General features: G+C 40.3%; 2 protein-coding genes and 1 long non-coding RNA gene across 4 annotated transcripts in view; 2 read left to right on the top strand and 1 right to left on the bottom strand.

Annotated features, from left to right (window-relative positions):
- Positions 1–2,617, top strand: part of LOC112640937 (uncharacterized) — a 37,428-nt gene extending 34,811 nt beyond the window's left edge. The window contains exon 2 of the long non-coding RNA XR_003124362.2: positions 2,452–2,617. This is a non-coding gene — a long non-coding RNA (uncharacterized LOC112640937). The remainder of the gene's footprint in view (positions 1–2,451) is intronic.
- Positions 1–11,061, bottom strand: part of SELENOF (selenoprotein F) — a 41,769-nt gene extending 30,708 nt beyond the window's left edge. Inside the window, exons 1-2 of the mRNA XM_025417752.3 lie at positions 10,680–11,061; positions 2,418–2,585 (exon numbers count right to left, since the gene is read on the bottom strand). Coding sequence (XP_025273537.3) covers positions 2,418–2,585; positions 10,680–10,754 — 243 coding nt within the window. The 5' untranslated portion in view covers positions 10,755–11,061. The remainder of the gene's footprint in view (positions 1–2,417; positions 2,586–10,679) is intronic.
- A 344-nt stretch (positions 11,062–11,405) lies between these two features.
- HS2ST1 (heparan sulfate 2-O-sulfotransferase 1) overlaps positions 11,406–17,199 on the top strand; it is a 174,459-nt gene continuing 168,665 nt past the window's right edge. Inside the window, exon 1 of one of the 2 annotated variants that reach the window (XM_025417750.3) lies at positions 11,406–11,863. In XM_025417750.3, coding sequence (XP_025273535.1) covers positions 11,740–11,863 — 124 coding nt within the window. In that variant the 5' untranslated portion in view covers positions 11,406–11,739. The remainder of the gene's footprint in view (positions 11,864–17,199) is intronic. The other variant, XM_025417751.3, reaches the window with a different exon arrangement.

Below are 17,199 nucleotides of genomic sequence, written 5' to 3'. Positions count from 1 at the left end.
GTATATAAAGTACAATTTTTTCTTCGAAGAATTTACATTCACAATGATTTACACACATACACACATTCAGACATTTTTAATACTGAGTAAAATACATTTACTGAGTAAAAATACTCAGGATCTTTAAAATTTTTAATGTAAGGCACTAGTCTACATATTGCAGATTTTTACTTTTATCAAACTAAGACTAAATTAAACTATGATTTCAAAATTAAGCCTTAAGCTAGGGTGGAGATTAAAAAATGTATATAATGTTATATATGATCATGTACCAATAATGTAGAGAGCAGTACTGCACTGTACACATTAAATCAAGTATTACTTCTATACTTAATTGGCAGCTTGTCCAAAATGCCATACTTTTGTATGTCCAGTAACATTTCTAAATGTTTCTGCCATGTTTTAGTTCCACCATTCACCGGTTCTGTGCAACAGTGTGCTAGCAAATGCTTAATGAGAAGTATGCACATTGTAGAGATAAGGGACAAGGAGTAAAGAATAAACAATGGATACAGCATAAAAGTTTTATTACCATACAGGCTCACTTGTGCCTGCGATAATTGATAATTATTTCAGTTTGTAACCAGTTAGACATATATTAACTGGTAGACTACTTGTCAATGGTTATTTTAAATGCTGAGAACCATCAAGATACTACACAGAGCTCAAGTGATAATTAAAACTGAATGGGAATATAATTTGAGAAGTGTGTGATTCAAGTCTGGTTTGAGCAAAAGTATAACATAAAAATGGTATGCCATGAAGGATTACTGAGGGTAGTTAAGTAAAAATAGCTTTTATATGCACCTGGTTTACAGTTTAGGAATATCTGATATAGGGACTCCTGGGTGGCTCAGTAGTTGAGTGTCTGCCTTCAGCTCAGGATGTGACCCCAGAGTCCCGGGATCAAGATCTGCATCAGGCTCCCCTTGAGGAACCTGCTTCTCCCTCTGCCTATGTCTCTGCCTCTCTCTGTGTCTCTTATGAATTAAAAAAAAAAAAAAAAACTAAAAATAAGGAATATCTGATATCACTTAAATGACAGAACCTCTCAATTTACCCTAATTACATGACGTAGTATGTGATAAATACACCTTTATTCAATTCTTTTAAGTTTGGTGTCTCAGGAAATCATTGTTGACTAAGTAGTAGTATGGATCATAGAACAGTATTATGATTAGAAGATGACATACAGATTCCTTTGGCAATTTGTCTCATGTGAATATCTCATTAAAAAAAAACAAGAAAACAACAACAACAAAACCCTTAATCAAGGGAGGGGTCTTACTAAACTAGTTAAGTCCTACATCTTAAATCTATTTAAAATCAAGTTTTTAAACACTGTTTAGATATGACCTTATATGCAACGAAGACTAACTAATATGTATAGAAATCTTCTAAACATGAAAAACGTACCAATGGTATATGTGAATCCAAGAAAATGAAAAACACAGAAGACTTGGAAGCTATTTTTGGGACAGCTGGAATTTCAGGTTCACAATGGAGAAATCAAATATTAAATTATGGTTAAATATTAACATTTTAAAACATTTGCTTATTTTTCTTTTAGAATGATAAAATTATACTTGGTGTTAGAAATAAACCTTTACTACCCAGTAAGATAGAAAAACCTTTACTACCTAGTAAGATAGTTATGAAAAGCCTTATACACTATGACATTTCAAAACAGAATTCAGTATGTACAAGTGAAAGAACATGAAAAGGAAACATAACAGAGTTGCTAACTAACCCCCCCTCCCCCCAATACAGGGAACTCACTAATTCAGTTTTATGTGGCATATATAAATGATCTTTTCAGGTCATGTCTCTATTTTAAAAAGTGTAGGGGCTTTCGTGAAAAGATTTAAAAATCGAACAAGTTTACTATTAATTTGAACAATGAGACAAAACATAGATTTTATTAGACAGAACTACCTATCCTTGGCTATTTTTAGGTGTTAAAGATGAGATTAAGTGTCTGTAAATATTATTAACAGACCATATTCTTTGTTAACCAGGTAAGTTATAGTTCACTGCCTACAATTCTGTGCCAGGTGGTAGGTGCTATACTTTCATCTCAAATTTCATTTTAAGACTGAGTTCTTATTACAAATGAATAGAAGTGTCTTCATGTGGCCAGAAGTTTAGAAATACTGGATAACTTCAGAATCCAAGCATTCTATAGTAATTTTGCAACCCTTTTGCTAAACAACCATGGTGGAATGGGGTCCTGGTATATAAACCTTAACTTTTCCTTCCCAGTTGCTTTAATTGATCTAGTGGGTCAGATAGAAATCAGTTGACTTTCTAAAATTACAACATGTAAAAGCTAGAGACTTAAGTTGATGAGACAAATTAACATTTCACCTTATCTCAACTACACCAACTAATGGAAGAGAGATACTAGAAAACGATACCTTTTTTGTTTCAAATTGTGCTTCTTCCTGACAGCATCTTCTGCAGTCAGGATCCAGCTGAAGCAGGTTAAACTGTCCAAGAAGATCGCAAGAGCTGCAGAGCAAGTTGCTGGAGAAGCCTAACTCTCTGCAAGCTTCTGATGAAAACTCTGCCCCGAATGTAGACACCTGAAAATAAAATAATGAGAAATAAAACACTATTTCATATTTACATTGTAAAGCTTCCAAGAAAGGAAAACCTAGGGTTGTCAAAATTGAACACAGTAGAGATGAATTACTGAAATGCCTCATTTGGGGACAAATTCTTAATTATTTTTAAACTTTATAACCTTATGAGTCTTTGGCTCTTCCCAATTCCCTGACAAAATTTTTTCTTATTTTCTTAAAAACTTGCCATCTTTCAGCTTAGCTGAAATCTGAATTAACAAAAACATAATAGTTTATGGTATATATATTGCATATAAAAAACTTTATTAGACATTTAGAATTTTTTTGAAAAGGAATTTCCTTATGAAGAAAAATTCCCATGTCATTTTAAGAACTTAGCACCTGTTGATGTGGGCCTATGGAGTAACATTAACCTCTAGGTCTCTACCACATCCTACATATTATCTTCACTAACATCTGGCAGGGGGAAGGGCGAGGAAGAGAATGGAGTGAGAAGAGCAGGAACGCGTCAGAAATAAAACTTTGGAGTGTAGGTACCAGCTCCACCGTTTATAAACTGTGTGACCCTGGGCAAGATAACCTCCCTTGGCTTTGATTTCCTCACGGATAAAGCACGGGGCAATAATTCTTACATAAAGTAGATTGCAGTAAAGATGAATGAAATGACTTAAGCAAGCAATCGGAACGACTGGCAAAAGCAGGCTTTCAAAAATATCTGTTCTGTTCCCTTGTCCATTCTTTCATGCATGTCTCTGTAATACAGTATACCTTCATCTAAGGTCAATCTCTCTACCCAAGCTTGGGAATCTATCTTCTGCCATTTCCACAGGGATTTAATTTAATCGGTAACTCAATTCTTCAGTGTATTCAAGCCTCATGGTTCTAATTGCTCTCACCACATTCTGCCATTTCTGAATTGTTACTATAGTCTAGCTTCTGATCCAACCACTCTACTCAACTCGCCAAAAATCACTAGATGGTAAGGGACTCAAAACTATTCTAGCTCCAGCTGTTCCTTCCAAGGGCTGTCCTCCTTAAGTGCTGCTGTTTCTCATTTCTATTTTTGGCTCTCTTTGCTTTACATATTTTCTATAGATGACTGCATCTTTCCCAAGGCTTCAAATACCCACTTATTGAAAACTCCTCAGTCTTTTGAGTGTCAAACTTCTAAAGCCAACAGCCTAACCGACCTCATTTATATATTCTATTAGCATTGCAAATTCAAAATCTCCAACAGTGAAACTTCTCTTTTCTGCTTAAATCTATTCCTCCCAATGTTATCTGATATTTTAGTAAAATGGCACCATTTTCCCTGACCACCTTGTTGCCCAGGTCAGTCATCTTAGGTTTGTACATTCTTTGCCATTCTCATAAGCAATTAGTTAACAAGTTTTGACAATTCTGTTTCTTAAAGAGCTTTCAAATCATTTTTTTACCTCAGTGGCTTACATGGTCACTGCCAGTCCTAACTTTACTTCTCCAATCCCACCCTACTTTCAGCTATAATGAACTCCTAGAAGAATAAAATTCCTACTCATACAGTTGCTCATACTTTTCCTACATTTAAGACTCCCTTTTCATCTTGTTAACTTCAACTTACGTCCAAGAACCGGATCAGATAGTAATTCTATTATGCTTCGGTGGCTAAATCAACTACTCAACTCCGTTATGGCAGCCCAAAAGCAGTCACAGACAATAATAAATGACTGTTTGTGTTCCAATAAAACTTTACAGGAACAGGGCTAGCTGATTTTGGCCCACTAGCTAGTTTGCCAACCTTTTTCTAGACAAACCAGGTAAATAAAAATCCTCACATACTTTCTGAAAATGTTGATCAACTAACTCATTGGGCTTGTGCTGGTCAATACCCTAATTTGATTCGTTGGACATCTTTGATCTTATCTCAGTAATAATGTGGAATGTATGTATATTCAAAATAGATCCCAGTCTTAAGGGAAGCACCTAAGACAGGGCTACTGTATTAGTACTTTGAGTAATTTCTTGATTAGTGATATTAACCTATTTCACAGGTTAATTTGTATTTTCCGAAGATGGCCACACCAATACATACACATCATCCCATATGCTGTTCTTACGATGTGACTGGCAGTTCTCTACTGAGAAGTAGGAGTCTGTTTTTCCTCCCCTTGAATCTGGGCAGGGGCTAGTGACTGATTCTGATGAACAGAGTATAAAAGAAGGGATACAATGAGGTTTTTGAGGGCAGGTCATAAAAAAGGAAACAGCCTCTGAGTGGCTAGTGCTCCTACATGCTGTGTCTCTGCCTCTCTCAGAACACTCACCTTTGGAACTTGGCCATTGTGCTCTAAGGTAACCTAAATTAGAGGGACAACATGGAAAGTCCCATGTAGAGAGCAACTGAAGCTCCCAGCTGACAACCATCATCAATTAGTAGACATACGAATAAAGAACTTCACATTCAGCCCTTTCAGTTGAGATACCATAGAACACACAGCTTTCTTGTGACCTGTCTGAATTGCTGACCCACAGAATCTAAAAGCAAAATAATTGTTTTATACCACTAAATTTTACAGGGGTGTGTTTTGCAGCTATGGTAACTAAAACAGGCAATAAAAGTGGAATCATTTTGAAACCACGAACTGCTTAACAATATAAGAAATTGTTATTACCAAAGCATATTTTACAAAACAAAAATCTTGAATGATCATGCAATCATATTATTTGATTTTATTCTGGTATCTATTGAGCACCTTCTGACAGGTGGCATAAATATGCAAAACATGTATTTTGGAGTCTGATGACATCTTGATTCAAATGCCAGCACAGAACAACCTTACTTCTGAATTTTTGAATAGGAATAACTACCATTTATCTTACAGAGTTTTGAAGATTAAAGGAGAAAAAGTACAGGAAACATCTAGTTCTACCCAGGACACTGTGGGTACTTGATAAATGTCTGCATTATTCCCAATTTCCAGTACTTTCAACCCTCTTAAGAACTACAAAACACTACTTATGTTTTAATTATTAGACATGAGATAAGAGAATAAGCGTAGTAGAGATACAAGATTAACTTGAGTTTCATGAGTGAACTACTTCTTTCTGGTCTTCTATCATTAGTTAGTTCTGCAGACTCAGGCTTTGTTTTGGGGGTGGGTAGAGAGAGGGAGCAAGACAATCTTAAGCAGGCTCCACATCCAGCATGAGCCCGACGTGGGGCTCCATCTCACAACCCTGAGATCATGGTCTGAGCTGAACTCAAGTTGGATGCTTTACTAAGCCACCCAGATGCCCCTCAAGGCTTTGAATCTAAGGATACTGGGAAATATTTTTAAGTATTTCACCGATAGATATCAAATATCAAATACTATAGGAGTTCAAAATTGTAAATTATTTCCTGCTCATTTTTTATTACCAAAAAGGAACTGAGTAACACTTAAATGTGCACCTTAATTAAGGCTAAACATTAAAATTTAAAATAATCAGTCACGCTTGTTAAGAAAGATACAGAGTCTAATCCTGACTGGGATAATCATTTAAATTTAATTTCTCCAGTTCAAAGTAGGACTGACAAGCTAAGAGACTCCATTTCCCCCCCCATACATTACTAACTGGTTTATTTTTCTAGTATTATTTCTTTGTAGATTTGGACTGTAGACAGGGAAACTGGATTAGCCATATTGTAACATTATCTTTTCAGGCAGAAGTCTGGTATAGATATATATCCTATTATACATACATATTAGTTGTCTCTTAATTGGTCCTTAATCTCAGAAAACTCATAGGATTCTCATGCAATTGTAAACAGATTTCAAAAATGAGACTAAACCAAACAGATGGGTTTACAGAAGAACCCATGAAAACGAATACCAGAAACATAACCATTACAGCTGGTTCTCACAAAGCACCAGATATTTTGCCACACACTTTCCATCACTATTATTTAATTTTAACCGCTCTATGAAATAGGTTTATCCCCATTTTACAGACAGGGAAACACAGGCTTAGGATAGTTAAGGTAATCAAAGACAACACAGTAAACAGTAGATGGTAGCAACAAGATTCTAATCCTTTTTTTTTTTTTTTTAAGATTTTTATTTTTATTTTTAATTTATTTATTTGTGATAGTCACAGAGAGAGAGAGAGAGGCAGAGACACAGGCAGAGGGAGAAGCAGGCTCCATGCACTGGGAGCCCGACGTGGGATTCGATCCCGGGTCTCCAGGATCGCGCCCTGGGCCAAAGGCAGGCGCCAAACCGCTGCGCCACCCAGGGATCCCCAAGATTCTAATCCTGATCAGCCCTCAAAACCCTTATTATTAACTACTGTATCTCCCAGAATCCTGGATACATCATTATGGTATACACCACTATGAATAATAACAAAAATGCTGGCCATTACAATTGTGAGGTCCATCGGAACAAGGAATTTAACTTGTGAAGAAGGATGAGGTGTTACATCTCAAGATCAAAGATACAGAGTATTATCCCATATTGCTTCCAGTATATGAATAAATACTATGTAGGAGCTGAAAGAAGACTTGAATACCACTTAGTTTTGGGGTGCTCCTGAGAATCGCTCCGGTAGGATGTTACTTTTCAAATGCTAAAGCATACTCAGAATGCATTTTCAGAATTACTTTATATCCTCCCAGTTGTCACCTCATTGAAATGCTGATGACGATACACTGCTATTAACTTTAAATTAGGGCTACACATGGCACAATGGTAAAAACTTGTTTAGTCTAAGGACTTTGAGGTATAAATCAACAAAAGTAGGGGCTAAGTCCTCTCTCCATCTTGGTAGTTCAACCTCAAGGTGCCAAGAGATTCTCTCATTCTCTTTTTATTCATGTCAGGTTCCAAAGATTTTTTTTTTAAAACACTGCCAACATGTTCCACCTGGTCTTTTCCCCTCCCCCACAGACGCACTGTGAAACGCAGTTTTATAACTCTTTAGTATTTTTCCAACAATTCCCCACACTTCCCTTTTCATTCTTAAGGTATTGCCTTATGTTAACACTACTACTCATTACTGAAGAAAGAGAAACCTTGGGGAAGTTAAACTAGTTCAACAAAGGTGAACTGTTCAGGACTCGATTTTTGGAGTCATTTTGTATTTGTGGGAGTGAGTGGGGTTCATCACCAATCTACACAAACTATAGACATCCTAAGGATTCTGATAGCAAGGAACACAAGTCAACTACTTAGGAGGCCATTCACACTGCTGAGGGATGTTTTTTTTACTGAATACATATGAGGCACAATATTAAAAAATACCAAAAAAAGGTCTCTGCATTCCCTTTAAGCTACATTCTTGGCACAGGAGCAGGGCGAGTGGAGGGATACAAAAACACACGCAGAGGCCTGGTGCTGTTAAGACTGTGGATCTGTATAACAGAGGGTAAGACAGGATGATAGAATATGCAAAGGAAGAGAGTATTTCTGACTGCCTATCGGGAAATGGTATGAAATTAAACTTTACATTTTACCTAAACACTTTACTTTAGGCCTGACAGGGAGAATATGGTATGTCAGATATGCTAAAACAAATGACTCCAATTCTTCACCTCTACCTTTTTGGCTCTTGCAGAAGTTCTGGGGATTAAGCCTGGCTAGACAAGTAAGTATCAGGTGAAACAGGCCTTGTTAAGGAAGGTTCAGAACAGATTTCACCTTAAAAGCAACAGGGAACCACTGAAGACTTTTTTTTTTTTTTTTAAGATTTTATGTATTTGAGAGAGCTAGTGTGAGAGCAAGAGCAGAGGGAGAGGGAGAAGCAGACTCCCTCCTGAGTAGGGAACCAGGAGGGCAGGGTGAGTGGGGTGGTGAGGCTTGATCCCAGGACTCCAGGATCAGGACCTGGGCTGAGGCAGATGCTTAATCAAGGCTGAGCCCCCCAGGCGTCCCACCACTGAAGAATTTTAATAATAATAGATTTAAGTTTCAAAAAGACAACTTTCAATGCATTGTAGAGATTGGATTAGAAAGGGAGAAAATGAAATATGGAACCTGGTTTAAGGAAGCTGTTGTGGGCAAGCAAAATTTTAGGTACTGCTGGTGGATCCAGAATTAAGTGAACTGGCTTGGAGATTTTCAAGGGTTTAATGGTTAATTGGGTTCAGAGAGTGAAGATGACTTTTAAAATGACTACTTACTGGCTTGGGCAATTGGGAAGCTGACAAAGCCAACCATTTAGGTTCTGATAATTAGAAGAGTGAACCAGGAGGCAATTAATGCTAAGGAGAGAAATAATGGTGGTTTGAATGGGGGATTAACATTAAGGACAAGGATCTGAGAGATATTTAGGAAGGAAAGATTGACAAGACTTTGTAACTGCCTGATATGAGACATGTAAAAAAAAAAAAAAGAGTCAAAGATAATACCCAACTCTCTGACTTACATTATGTAGATGGTCACAGTGGTAGATTACCTAATGGTCATAATGCCATTGCAGCTTTTACTCGTTAGGAGTGCTGCTCTGAGACTGCCGTGAAAAGAAGTTGGGTTGGCTTACTGGAGGATGAGAGATCACATGGAAGAGAACCACGTCACCCTTGCTGACAGCAAAGAATGAAGCCAACTTGGACCTTTCAGTTCAGCTGACCTACTAGCTCAACACAGCTCCATAATGAGCCAGAGGAGATCAACAGAGGAACTGTTGACAAATTATGAGAAATTTTATTTTAAGCCACCAAATTTTGGGATGGTTACACATCATTGATAATTAAAGACAGAAAAATCAGGAAAAGTCAATGTAAAATGTTATTCCTTATCTTTGCAAGGTGGTGAACTCAAATTACCTAAGATTGGCAAAAAACAAAACAAAAAAAACAAAAAAAACAAAAAAAAACTACAACAACAAAAAAAACCACACGCACAAAAACAAAAAAACTCCAGTACAAAGTTTAGAGAAGGGTCTTCCAGTAATTTCTAAGGCACCAAATGCCTGAATAACAGAATACCGTAATACTAGAGAAGTTAAAAATCCACGTTTTAGGGGTTGCAGAAACAAAAAGGCACGATCTTCAAACTCTCCGAGGAAAGAAAAGCAGAGGCTGTTTGTAGAGGCCTTCGGTACAGGCCCTAACTCCCTTAAACTTCGCACGAGTTAATGAAACCAGGAATCCTAGGAGAAGAACTTTTCAGAAGGGTCAGCAAAGAGAATACTCGAAGAATTGAGCTGATTCATGAAATGTGTAAAAGCTCCTACACAGTGCCTAGACAAGAACAAGTCATTCACGTAGCAAAACATGGATTGCAACCTTCTCAGGAGGAATTAACCAATATTAATTGTGCACGAGTGAATAGAAAAATAAGACAAAAATCAGCCCTTCCTCATTCAAAGATTAAGAGCGTTATCTGTTGTGTCAGTAAAGAACTACATAGAAACGTTGGTTAACAGTGCCCGACTTTAAACGAGATGAAGGCTAGCATTTAAAAAAATTTTTTTTTTCAAAGATAAATGATGCTCTAGTATCGAGTGGCTCCTTTACTGCAACAACACGGTCTAAAACCACAAACGGCCCTGAAATGCATCCAGCAGCACGTGAATAAGAGAGACCAGAGAGAAAACGCTAACGGTGAAATTAGAGACCACTGACCATTGAAAGGAAAAAAGGAAACAGGAAGTGTAGCCTGGACCAAAGATTTGGTGGTGGTGGTGGTGGTGGTGGGGGGGGGTTCTTTTAAAATTTCGTAAGTCTTATCACAAGCAACGGTAGTCCCTTGTCCTCTGCCCGTCGGAAAACCATCTTCATTCCTTTCCGGGATTTATTGCCCCCCCCCCCCCCCCCGCTGTGCGGTTTACACGTTTTTAGGTGGAACGCTGCAAAAGAGAAGCGCTACTCAAAAGAAGGTTAAGTACTACTCAAGATACTCTGAAGTCAAGAGAAAGCCGCTAGAAGTCGGGAAGGGAGGGGAAGGGGAAGGGGAAGGGAAGCATCAACCCGGGAACGAAGCCACGTCGCCTTCTGGGCGCAGCGGGCGCTAAGGAAGCCCAGTCCTCGCACTCTCCCCAAGCGTGGCTACCAACTCAGGACTGAATGTCTCGTCTTCCCCGGCGCAACAGCCTCCCTCGCTCCGGGCCGCCGCGGAGGTGATGGCCACTCACCGCTTGAAGGACCGCAGCCAGCAGCAGCCGCAGCCGCAGCGCCGGCCGGAGCCGCCCGCCGGGTCCAGGCGCCATCGCTACGCTCGGCCGTCGGCCTGCGGCTGCCCGGAGGACCCCTCCGCTAGGGGCGTCCACTCCGGAGCCTGATCCGAAGCTGGCTGCCAAGGGCCCTTGCCATCAAATCCCCTACTCCGCGGAGACGGCCGTTACCTAAGGGTAAATGGAAGCTTAAAAGGCCGTCACACATCTTTATATTTGAGATGAATATAAAGTCGCCGGGTCCTTTCGAAAACCCCTATCAGGCATTCTGCTAAAGCCCCCAAGTCCGAGCCGCTCCGAGCTCCTTCTTTTCATTCACGACGTTTCGTCCTGCCGCCAGGAAACCCCGCCTTCGCCGGTTTCGGCCGGCCTCCTTCTCCAGGGTTACCCAATCGCAGGCCGATTTGGTTGACACCCCTGGCAAAGGAAACCAACCGGAACACGAACCACGAGCGGAGGCTCCCGGGGTTCTTCGGGCCAATAGGCGCCACGGGACGGGAGCAGGGGGCGGGGCCTCTGGTTGCCGAGCAGCGTACGTGGATGCGTGCGCGTGGAGGCGGAGGGGGATGGGCAAGGGGGCGGAGCCGAGGGCGGCGCAGCCGCAGCCGCAGCGCTGGCGGAGGAGCGCGCGGCCGCGAGCGAAGGAGGGAGGGAAGGAAGGAAGAGAAGGAGGCGGGCGGGCGGGCAGGCGGGCGGGCGGGCGGGCGCGGGGGTCGGGGGCTGAGGCAGTAGGAGAGGCGAGAGCCCGGCAGCCGCTTCGCGCTGTTTGCTGCGCGGGCTTCTGGAGGGGGCGGCCGCCGAGTCGGTCCGGGAGAAGCGGGCACCGGCGGCGTCGGTGCTGGCGCCTGGGGGCGGGGGACCGGGGAGGCGAGAAGGGGGGTCGCTGCGGTGCTTCTCTGGCTGTCGCGCTCTCCTCGCCGTTCTCTCCCGGCTCGGTGGGCTCCCCCGCGGCGTCCGCCTCGCCTCCGGGGCCCCGCTCCCCGCCCCCCGCGGTATGTCTTGATCCCGAGCAGCGGGTTTCATGGGGCTCCTTAGGATTATGATGCCGCCCAAGTTGCAGCTGCTGGCGGTGGTGGCCTTCGCAGTGGCGATGCTCTTCTTGGAGAACCAAATCCAGAACCTGGAGGAGTCCCGATCGAAGCTGGGTAAGCAGCAGAGCCCCTCCGGGGTGAGTGGTGTGCAAGAGGCCGGGCCACAGGGAGGCATTGCAACCGGAGCAAGTGAGGCTTTTTGCGTCTAAACCTGCGATCTGGCTCGGGGGGGTGGGGGCAAGAGGGTGAAAGGGCTTGCAGAGAGAGCTGGGGCTGGGGGCATCGAAAACACAAGCTCTGGGGACGGTGTGAGTCGAGCTGGAGCGGCGTGCTGGGCTCGCGAGGTCGCCAAGGTGGGCTTTCCCGTGCCGAAGGGGGATCAGAAGTCGGCATTCCCCCGGGGGAGGCGGCAGGAGGACGCCGAACTCGCTGGGAGCGGGAACTGCTGCTGGAGGCAGAAACGCGCAGCCTCGGGTGTTTCCTGGAGTCTGCTGAAAGCCGCCCGAGCAGTGTCAGTCCAGGGGTATTCTGATTTGGGATGTGGGCACCTCTGGATACAGGTCCTTGCGGGGGACGGACAGGTTCACCAAGGGATGGATGCTCGGAAATGGAGGGAGATACTGGGAATGATGGGGAGTGAAAGAAATACACTGTAGTGAGTTGCACTCTTGTGCTGGGGGCAGCAAGGGACCACACAACCGACGGGAGAACTGGGCTGCCAAGGTAGGACAGGAAAGCAAATACAAAGCTTCAGCGTGATCCTGAAAGGAGGCATCCTGGCATTTAACTACTTTAAAAAAAATCTTTTTTTTTTTTTTTTTTTTTGCGGGGCGGGGGGAAGCTAAATTTCATTAATATTCAGGTTTAAGAATAGGAATATGTATGTACGTGGCCCCCAGGAATGATGTAGTGAGCTTATAGGAGGAGGGAACGCTGAAGGGGAATTGCAGTTAAGACTTAGATTTGTAAAAAAAAAAAAAAAAAAAAAAAGACAAATTTGTGAAAGGAAGAGTAAAATTACACAGTTAATACAGCATATGCTTAAGTAACTAAGGAGTTAACAGTGCTTACTTTAATGAGCGGAGGGGTCTGAAGTGTATAACGTTGGGGTATGAAGTTGTGAACGACCAGCAGAACGCACCGGTAATAGGTCCCATCCAATCAAGAGGGGACTTTGGCATTTGGGAGGCGTTTGGGATGGGGAGGAGGTGTTAAAAGAATGTTTGCGATACACTTTGATTTAAAAATGTACGTGGCATTTAAAAGTCGGCTCAAGAGGCGGTAGTTTGAATATGGAGAAGTAATGCGAAGTGATTTTATGTGTATACGTTCACCTCAGCAGCCTTTGAAATACTTTTTGAGAAGCAAGCACTTAAAATACCAGCAGCAAAATCATTTAGACCAAGTGACAGCCAGAAGCTGCTGTGGATGATAATTAACGTGAAGGGAAAAGTATTAGTAAATAGTTGTAACGTTAGAAATACAGCTGCCTATTTGTAGTTTTGGCAGACTTTGGAAAAAGCGTGGAAACGTTTTAAAGAGCCATCTATCAAATCTAATCGAAGTGCAACTAAAATTGAAGGAGGAGCTGAGGATAATTCCAGTCCTCAACGCTAGGGTAAAACTTACCTGTACAATTTTGAAGAGATACTAAGTTTATTTACCGTGATTTTATTAATGTGTCTTGTGTGATGGAAAAATTAATCACCTTCAACATTGACAATTGACCAAAACACGTTTCCTTTTTGTTTGGATCCACTTAGCATTCAGGGCCATATTCTGGCCTCATTAATGATCCAACTTTACAGAAAAAAATGACTCATCTTAGAGAAATTTGAAAGTTATGTTAAAATTAAGATTTGAACACATTGCAGTGGTTAGGATAACTTCAATTTTTTCTTTTTTTTGCCTCAGATTTTTTTCATAACACTTGAAAGTGGTTTCCATAGACACAACCTAATTGATTTTTAAAGAGAGGATTATCTTAACGTGTAGAAAGCCACAGGTAGAAGGTCTGTTTTTTTTTTTTTTTCATGATTGTTTACAAGAAACCTTTAAATTTCATCATAAATAGGAAGTACAGATCAAACCAAATACTCAAAAATGAGCCAAGAAGAGCTCAAATACAAAACGCTTGCAGGAAATATCAATGCTCTGGAGCTGCAAAAACATGGCAAGTAAAATGTGTAACTTTGTATCAGCAGTCTTGATTTTTTAAAAAGAAAAGCCTTACAAAAAGCAGTACTAAAAGAGTTATTACCAGTTAATAATCTTCCTTAGGGAAGGAAAGCAGAAGGCATAGTTTGACCATAGCCTCTATACCAGGCACTTCCATATGTGATATTCTTATGTAATCTTCCAAGAACACCATAGAAAGCTGTCTTTACAGATGCAGAAATAGGCTTATAGGTTATACATTTGACCACATAGCTAAAAGTGCTAAAGTCAGGATTGGAACCCAGGTACGTGTGATTCCAAATCAAGTGCTTCTTTAATTATACCAGGCTGCTTGGGACTTTATATTGACATTAGACCAAGATTTAGCAGTTTGAATAGAATTTTTAAATAGTAATATCAATGTTTAATTGCATTTATTGCTAAGAATGAATATAATTCTGGGAAAATCTAATTTCTGACACAAAGAAATTGGTTTAGTGTAATGTCTGCTCCTTGTTTATATCTAAATAATGAACATAATAATATTACACAATGAAATGACTGAAATAGTTTATTTCTGTTGTAGCATAAAAGTCTGGAGTTGTTTTCTCTAAGTGTAAGGGTTTTTGCAGGCTTATGCAAAAGTTATAAAGTTTACACAAATCTATCATTTTAGGGAAGTAGATTTCTTTTGTTACTTGGGAAGATTTTTTTCCCAACCAAGATTATGTACATTCTCTATATTTTGTTATAGTATCTTATAATTTTTATTTTTTACATTTAGTTCATTAAAGCATTTATACATTTATAGAGATTATTTCTTAAATGAATAGCAACTTATGGCAAATAATATATTAACGAATCATCTGTTTTCCTCTGTATGTTACAGTTCTTTTTTTCATATATTACAATTCCTTTTTTTCATATATTAAAATTTCCTATGTTTTTGGATTGATTTTGGACTTCATTTTTTCTACTAGTTACAGATTCCTTAAACTCTCAAGACCTATGATAGGCTTCAAGGCATCCATGAATTCTCTGAAATTATATGCATAGGTTTCATCAGATTTGCAAAGGCATATGTGATCCCCTTAATGGTAGGAAACACTGACTTGCAGTAGATGGTTCGTATTTAATGAAGCACATTTTTTATTTCTTTGTTTTTAATATTAGCATGTTATAACATGCAAGTTGTGAGTTACATTCAGGATACAAACACATTAGTTATGTAAAAAGTTCTCTGGGGTGTTATGTTGAAAAACTTTATTAAAATGTATACTTAATTTTTCTAATGAGATATGGGAGATAACATGGAGCCAATGAAAACTGTTACTTAGCTTACTACTTAGCTGTTAGAATGGCATATCCAAATTTGTTGCTTTTACAAAGTTTTTTTCTGAATCTCAAGAGATACCTGTTGCTAATGCTGACTGTTGAAAATAGTGCAATGAATTTGTTATATCAGTGTCAGAATTATATGCTTGATGATTTTCTTTTCTTTTCTTTCTTTGTTTTATTTAATTTATTTATGAGGGAGGTAGAGACATAGGAAGAGGGAGAAGCAGGCTCCCCACAAGGAGCCCCATGTGGGACTCAATCCTGGACCCCAGGATCACACCCTGAGCCAAAGGCAGATGCTCAACCGCTGAGCCACCCAGGCATCCCGATGATTTTATTTTCAATAAGATCTAAACATTTAAAATAATATCTGTTGTTCAAATGCTTTAACACCACTATGTGAGTTTGTGAACCTTAGGACATAATCTTTTAAATGAGGACAATTACTCTGAATGGATTATGTATTCCTCTTTACTGGTGAAAATTGTGTTACTCTTTTTACTCTTAAAATCCTCCTAAACTAGTGAACTAACTCCAGGAAAAAGGTTGAGACTGCTCTTTGGAATTTGGTAGTATTTAAAGTACCTGAAATCATGTAACAATATCTGTGATGTTGCCAAGAATGCTGGATTTTTCTACTTTTGAAATTGTTGGAAATTTTCACAGGATCTACTGCTTAGAAGACCTTGGATTAATTAGAATGCAGTCATTCTAGAATTGCTAATTAGTGCTTCACTTTTGAGTCCTGGATAGGATATCTAGTGCTATGAAGTAGTCACTGGAAACAATTGATCTCAATTAAGGTAATCCCAGGATGTCTGTCTACCACTCTATTAAGACTTCTAATAGCTTTTTGGCACCTGGTGGAATTGAAATAATGAATATTCAAACACTGCTCTCCAGAAGACCACTTCTGAAGGATGTTCTTATAGATATCTGGATTTTACAGCCATTGTTCACTATAGCTTGATTATTTACAATTATCTACCCACCTACTAGTAACTGTGTTTATGCACTCTGCCTCTTAACCATAGATGAACTGCCTGTTGGGCCACTTGTGCACCTGAACGAGTTTTCTAACCTACAAGGCAGGATTCCAGAAGTTTTCCTTCATTCTTCTATAATCATCACTTCTCTTTCTGCTTGAGTATTCTCACTAGCATATGAACATGCTATTATTTCCTCTATCCCAAAACCAAAACAATACATTTTTAAAAAGATTTATTTATTCATGAGAGACAGAGAGAGGCAGAGACATAGGCAAAAGGAGAGGCAGGCTCCCTGTGGGGAGCCCAATGCGGGACTTGATCCCAGGGCCCCGAGATGCTCAACCGCTGAGCCACCCAGGCATCCCCATCAATACTTTCTTGACTACCCTTTTCTCAACCAACCTTTGTACAAATTTTGTATTCCCTTTGCAATAAAACTAAAAACTTGCTTAGTCTCACTGACTCTAATTGTCAAACTCACCGGTAATTTCCCTAAATCCTGTGGTCAATTTTTGGTCTTCGTTTGGTTTGACCTATCCGCAAAATTTAACACAATTGGTCACTTTTTCTTTTTTTCATAGATTTTCTTCTAAGATACTATACTCTTGGTTTTCTTCCCACCTCACTGGTGGTTACTTCTCTGAATCTTGTGTTAGAGTCTCCTTTTCTCCTCAACCTCTTAGCATAAGAATAGCCCAGGGCTCAGTTCTTGGAACTCTTCCCTATTTATTCTCCCTCAGTTGGTGATTTATATGCTGACAACTTCCAAATATATATTTCTTTTTTTTTTTTTTTTTTATGATAGTCACAGAGAGAGAGAGAGAGAGAGGCAGAGACATAGGCAGAGGGAGAAGCAGGCCCCATGCACCGGGAGCCTGATGTGGGATTCGATCCTGGGTCTCCAGGATCACGCCCTGGGCCAAAGGCAGGCGCCAAACCACTGCGCCACCCAGGGATCCCCAAATA

The sequence above is a fragment of the Canis lupus genome, chromosome 6 (genome assembly GCF_003254725.2).
Source record: "Canis lupus dingo isolate Sandy chromosome 6, ASM325472v2, whole genome shotgun sequence".
In the NCBI taxonomy this organism is placed as follows: Eukaryota; Metazoa; Chordata; class Mammalia; order Carnivora; family Canidae; genus Canis; species Canis lupus.
This window is presented reverse-complemented; position numbering and strand designations above follow the sequence as displayed.